Here is a 6007-nt window from a genome sequence, read left to right as displayed (position 1 = left end):
AGATATCCTCTTCCATCAAACAAAGTGTTGACTAGAGTCATCCAAGGAGAATCAGAATTGTTGAGATGATAGGGGTGATTGATAGCATAACTCTCAGCTTTTGCAGCGCTGCTGGTATTTGCAGTTTTGGTTGTTTCACCCATTTTAGATTGGTGAAGATGATTTGATGTAGAAGATTAGATGATGTAAATAATCTAAGATAATTGGACTGTTGGATCGAGCTAGGTGCTCTGATACCATGAAAGAACTTGAAGAATAGATTGTGAAATTTTCTGTATATTTCATCATCTTCATATACATGCTTATATACAATTGCTAAAGAATCAAAAAATATCAGGAATAGAAAAATCTGTACACTTGTCCTATTCTAATTAGCCTACTAATAACCAAAATATTCTTTCTAGTAACTAACTTATATTCCCTCACATGTTATTCACGTGAGGGAAACTTCTAGTATTAAACAAATCTGAAGGCCTCTATTTAATCAATCAAGAATTGGTTTTGCATGATTTAGGTTGTATCGAAACTCTTTGTCTGAACTGAACATCTCTGCTAGGCCTTCTTCTTCTTCTTCTTCTTCTTCTTCTTCTTCTTCTTTATCTCGTCTTCTTCTGTAGACGAAGATCTATGAATGTCACAATGCCGTTAAGCCCACATGGGATTGGATCAAATCTTTTAGCCCAACATAAATTAAATGAGACTTTTAAGTATGCTCATTTAGATATGTCGTTTAAAATATATCTACACTATACAATATATATAAAGATTAGCCAATTTCGCTCAAACTTCAGGACACGACGTCCTAGAGTTTAAACCTCAAAGTTTAAACTTCAGGACGTCGTGTCCTAAAGATCGAAAATTGTGTCCTGAAGTTCGAATCTTATGTCTTGAATTTTAAATTAGTAATTCAGAAAACTTAGTCTGGAATTTCAAATTAGCAGCTTAAAAATTCAGGACACCAAGATTGAAAATTGTAAATATATTTTAAATAACGGACTTAAACCTCTCAAGGCTGGATTGGGATAGCATTTTATAGCGATTGTTGCATAAATAATCCGTCAAATTCGATGTCGTTAGCCATGATTCTTACCATAAGACCGCGGCAGGACGCGTAAACTTCTGAACAGACACCTTTTCCAGAACAAACATCACACCTCGAAATATTTTCTTATTCTTTGTTGTTTTCCAATTTCTTTTATTCTTCTAACAGTATTCTTTATTGTTTTCCAGTTTCTTTTATTCTTCTAACGGTTTTCTGATTTTGTGTTTTATTCTTCTAACAGTTTTCTGATTTTGCGTTTTAACACAGTAACGTATTGTGTTCAAGTGACATTTTTAGAATTAAAAAAAAAAAAAATCAATACGTTGTTCACTGATTTCCCATAGTTCAGCAACCCTTCAAGCAATAATCCAATAACCCTAATTTTGATTTTCTATTATTTACAAGTCACTAAAGTCCAAATGAATTCCTTCAGACTTCCTTGAACATAGGTCAAATTTGTTTTGAACCAAGGTAATGCAAATTATTATATCATTAGCATCAGTATGCTACCACTGAACTTGCAACAGTTTGACGCACATGTACAAAGGAAAAATCTAGGAAACCAAAAGTAGGCATCAAACATTCTAATATTATCTTACAAGCATTGTTTTTACTGATGTGTAGCTAAGCAATTCTTGTTCAGTATTTATGCTAAAACAAGATGACCGAGTGATCAAGCGCTGAAGCCCTGGTTGGCAGCGTTATACTCCTCTATCTTATGCGCTTATACTCCTCTATCTTATGCGCATTGCAAGCAGCCATAAAAGCTTCCTCCATAGCATCTCTCGACACTCCATTGTTGCAAATGTTTGCAAATGCTCTCATGTGCTTCATCCCGTATTGTGTTAGAGAACCACAATGTAGCTCGAAAAGGCGAACCTGGTAAAGAAAAACGAATATTAAGTTATATCATGGGGGAATTCAAGTCAAATTTGATCAACATTTATCAAATAATTGCATAGATCTTCAGATTACCGTCGATTTTAGGCAATCCCAATCATCAACGAGAGGTAAACCCGGCTCTCTAACAGAGTTGAGAACAGAAGAACCCTTTGTTGGGCCGAAAAGAAAGACTCCAATTGCATCTACGCTCCCCTCTAGATGTTGTCTATGCAGCATTGTGTCCGTTATCTCTTTCCGAAGCCTGGCCTTCTCCAATGAATTGTCTGCTAGCGTCTTATACTGTAGAGATCAAGAAAACATGTATCAAAACTGAACCAAAGCGAATGACATTGACTTATACCACAAAGCATCACTATAAAAAGGATGCTTGTGGTGTTTCAACTGGTGGTCCCTTCTAAATTTGTACAATCGTTGACAGGTGGATTCCTAGCATTGATAATTCCAATTCAAGCTCTAGTTCAATTGAAAGTATCAGCCACATATTGTAATCTACGATACATTCCGCTTTGAGAACAGTCGCCAGATAGAACACAAAACAAATGCAACTGTACTCACTAGATAAACTTGTTGTCCAGCCTACGCTATATGTTGGGTGTGTGAACTATATCACACATTGGTAGCTGAAAAGATAGGAATCTCTTAATGCTGTGAGACGTTTTGGGGAAAGTCGTGTGGGCTTGACCCAAAGCAGGCAATATCAGACAATATCACAATATCACACCATGTGAAGAGTATCTTTGGGCTGATTTAGCCCAATACTATATGACCACTAAATATTTCTGCTTATCCAATTTCTATCCTTCTCGTACTTTCATGCGTAAAGAACTAATCAAGTATAATGTAAAGATACACAAAAAGAATTATGCTATGGAAATCTGAATTCGGACTTACTCTCTCCCATAAGAAGAGAAGATCAGCATCCCTCTGGTTGACAACCTCCAAGTGCGCAAAATCAATCTTGTTTGCAGGAAGATTCGAGGTGGCAGGATCAAATCCTTGGTACAAATAAACTTTTTCTGGCTTAATTTCTTTGCTTCCATATTCCATAACATGAGATCCAGCATTATAGTTGTTGAAGTTGGACGTTCTTTCCTTCACCTACAGCGATGATATAGCATTCAATGATGATGATGGCACACAAAAATATACTTGAGGCTCCAAATAAAAGTATTTTCGTTAAGTCACCTTCTCGTACTGTTGTTTTATTGTTTCCTTCTTCAGGTTATGAGACTCACTGAAAACAAGTTAAACATTGGGTAATCATCAGCAATTCGGTACCTCACTTAGTTTTTAATATCGCGTGGACAGATTCGTTTTACAACAATAATTTTCCAAATCTTACAACCAATCAGTCAAGCAATCGTTTACTTTGCATTACCTATCCTCCATCCATGCAACACTATATAAGTCTCCCAAACATGTTATATATTCCGGTGGAGGTGGAGGATCCATTCCTGGGCAATACGTCCCCCAGCTGCTCTCTTCGGCATTTGATGCTGTTGTCACATAAATATTTAAGTCTTCAGGCATCATACCCTCAAAAACACTCCCGCTCTCACCAAAAACACTCCCGCTCTCACAAGCTTCAATGTAGAGGACCTGCATAAAGCAGAACAAACAGAAAACTAAGTATGTTTGGGTCACCAGATAGACCTATCTCAAATGGTTCTACAAAAGGCATAACAATTAAAAAGGGCTTTGTACTATGTACCATTTCTTTGTAGGTCCCTGCTGCATGTTTCTTTTTCAAGACCTCAATTAAATCTTTGGCATAAAGAAAAGGCATGTTTGGCATCCCTGGGACAGAGGAAGTGAGAATCAAATTAACTTAACACAATTGTCTTTCAATCGACCGCTAATAAGCTGCATATATTATTAAAGATTTATTTGACAATTCATGTAAACAAGATACAAGTTGGATTATAGACTCACCGAGCACCCCTGGACCACCATGATCAGAGTAATAGAGAAATATTCTGTCATTCGGTTTACTATCGACAACCTTCCCACTTCCACCTTTCACAGCACTCTTATCACCAAGAAGCACAGCATACAGATTCGCAGCAGTGACATGCTCACCAGTGTAGTCCTATTATAATCAGTTTATCATTGTAAAGTTACTGCTTGCTAAAGGAAGGGAGAAGTATACCCTCTAAGACTAGTCAATTCCATGAATTTGGCGCCAGTTCTTCAGCTACTTCGGATTTCCCCTTGTAGCCAAACCAGCCGATTTGGTAAGAATCACTAATTCACTCTGCCTTTGGATTCGATTATAGAACTTTTATGATAAGAATGCATCGAAAAGAGGCTTTAGCTTTTCGATGGTTCACACAGCCATTCTCCCAAATAAAGGTTCCATGCCATTTTGAAGTCTAGGGAGTGTAGTTGCCTCATCAGCAGTGGGGAGAATTCTATAAGCTTGAAATTATATGCTTATTTAAAGTTCAATGTTTTCGCCTAAGAATTGAACCTCAAAGGAACTTGGGGCACCATATTTAATATAAGTAAAGATAAAACATTCTAATATAAGTAAGATTGAGGTACCATAATTAATGGCGAAATGACGATACAACTACTCCCTCTGTTCCAATACCGTCAACCCAGTATATGTGTGGTTATAAAGCTTCTCACTAAGAATAGAATTGGGAATTTAATTGGCCAGCATAGACATCACTGCCATTTGGATGATTGATTATGACTCCAGGCCTTGGATTCAGCTCACTTTTGGCAATGTCATCATACATGAATACAACTATGTTCTCATCTTTCAATCCTCCTCTTTTCAAAATCTGGTAAGCATGACATACATCTGCCTGCATTCACCCCAAAAATGGCTTCAAAACCAATAAGCAAAGCAATTCTAAAAGTCGCCAAATAGTAAAATTACTTGATTTGTAAATGGAACTGCAGCTCCATCAGAGCAATATATACCAATTCATTTAATAGCATCGATCAATAACCTAGAACAAACGGCGACAAGTAAGTAGCTATGACATGTTAAATTATACTAATGGCGTAAAGAATTCATTAAGAGTGACTCTGTTTGCATGAATGCTAGCAGAGTCAACTTCCATCACCAATTCTCAAGATTCCTCTGATAAGAACTGCAGCAACGCATTTAACAAATTAAAGGGTACTGCCCCATCCTAATTCGTTTGCCACTCTTAGCTTCACCTAGAATTAATTCGACTAACTTCTGAAACTAAAATCAGACTGCAGTAATTCAAATTTTTAGATTAATATTACAACAATCAACAAATGTATCCATTTGAACCAGCAACAAGAACTGCCCAACGAACACTGTTGCTGTCTTCCACCTCATCATCACGATCTACCGGCGATCGTATTAAGGGGTCCCACCAGCGGTGCAGCCGCCCTATCCTTCTGCCATTTTTGGGTTCAAAAGGAATAGCAACCACCATAACCCAAAGAGAAGAGGAGCTGAATTATGTACACGAGTGCCCCTACGAAGACTTGTGGGTCCAAAGGTCGTGCTTTTATACCAGGTGGTGGTTTTAATATTTTGCTGTTTGTCTTTGTATGGCCTTGCTCAGAGGAGTGGGAAAATGCTGCTTGATTTTTCACCGGAGCTGACGCTGTGATTTTTCTGTTGGTTGTGTCAAAAAATTGAAATGCTAGATTTATGGGCTTGCCTGTGTTGAAAAAGAATATTATACTAGATTTTTTAAGATATTTGAATCAAATTTGTATTTTGTTAAATCTGATTAATCTCGCCTAGGTAGACCATATATTTGTAAATTTGTCCTTGCTCGTTAAACGATAATGTTCGGTGTGCATGCAGTGTTATCAGGGGCGGAGGGAAAGCATTAATTAGGGTTCGACGAACCCAGCTCAGTATTTGTATTAAATCATAAAATACGTATAAATATTTAATTATAAACCTAATAGCTAAAATCAATTATGGGTTCGGTGACAAATTTAGAACCCATAATTTCAAATTGTAGCTCCGTCTCCGAGTGTTATCAGTGTATACAAGTATTGATACTCGACAGTCACCAACTTAAAATGTTGAATTCATGTCGGTTTCAAGGTTATGAAGTT

The 6007-nt window shown here is 37.1% G+C and overlaps 1 protein-coding gene across 1 annotated transcript; it reads right to left on the bottom strand.

Moving 5' to 3' along the window:
- Positions 1-1514: 1514 nt before the first annotated feature.
- LOC109240838 (vacuolar-processing enzyme-like) lies at positions 1515-5367 on the bottom strand. Its single transcript, XM_019407521.1, is given in 10 exon segments — positions 1515-1760; positions 1763-1921; positions 2018-2224; positions 2837-3043; positions 3131-3179; positions 3324-3544; positions 3657-3742; positions 3878-4036; positions 4596-4763; positions 5202-5367. Coding segments are annotated over 10 exon segments (1467 nt in total). The 3' UTR covers positions 1515-1715.
- Positions 5368-6007: the final 640 nt, after the last annotated feature.

Source organism: Nicotiana attenuata, unplaced genomic scaffold (genome assembly GCF_001879085.1).
Source record: "Nicotiana attenuata strain UT unplaced genomic scaffold, NIATTr2, whole genome shotgun sequence".
NCBI classification, from domain to species: Eukaryota; Viridiplantae; Streptophyta; class Magnoliopsida; order Solanales; family Solanaceae; genus Nicotiana; species Nicotiana attenuata.
This window is presented reverse-complemented; position numbering and strand designations above follow the sequence as displayed.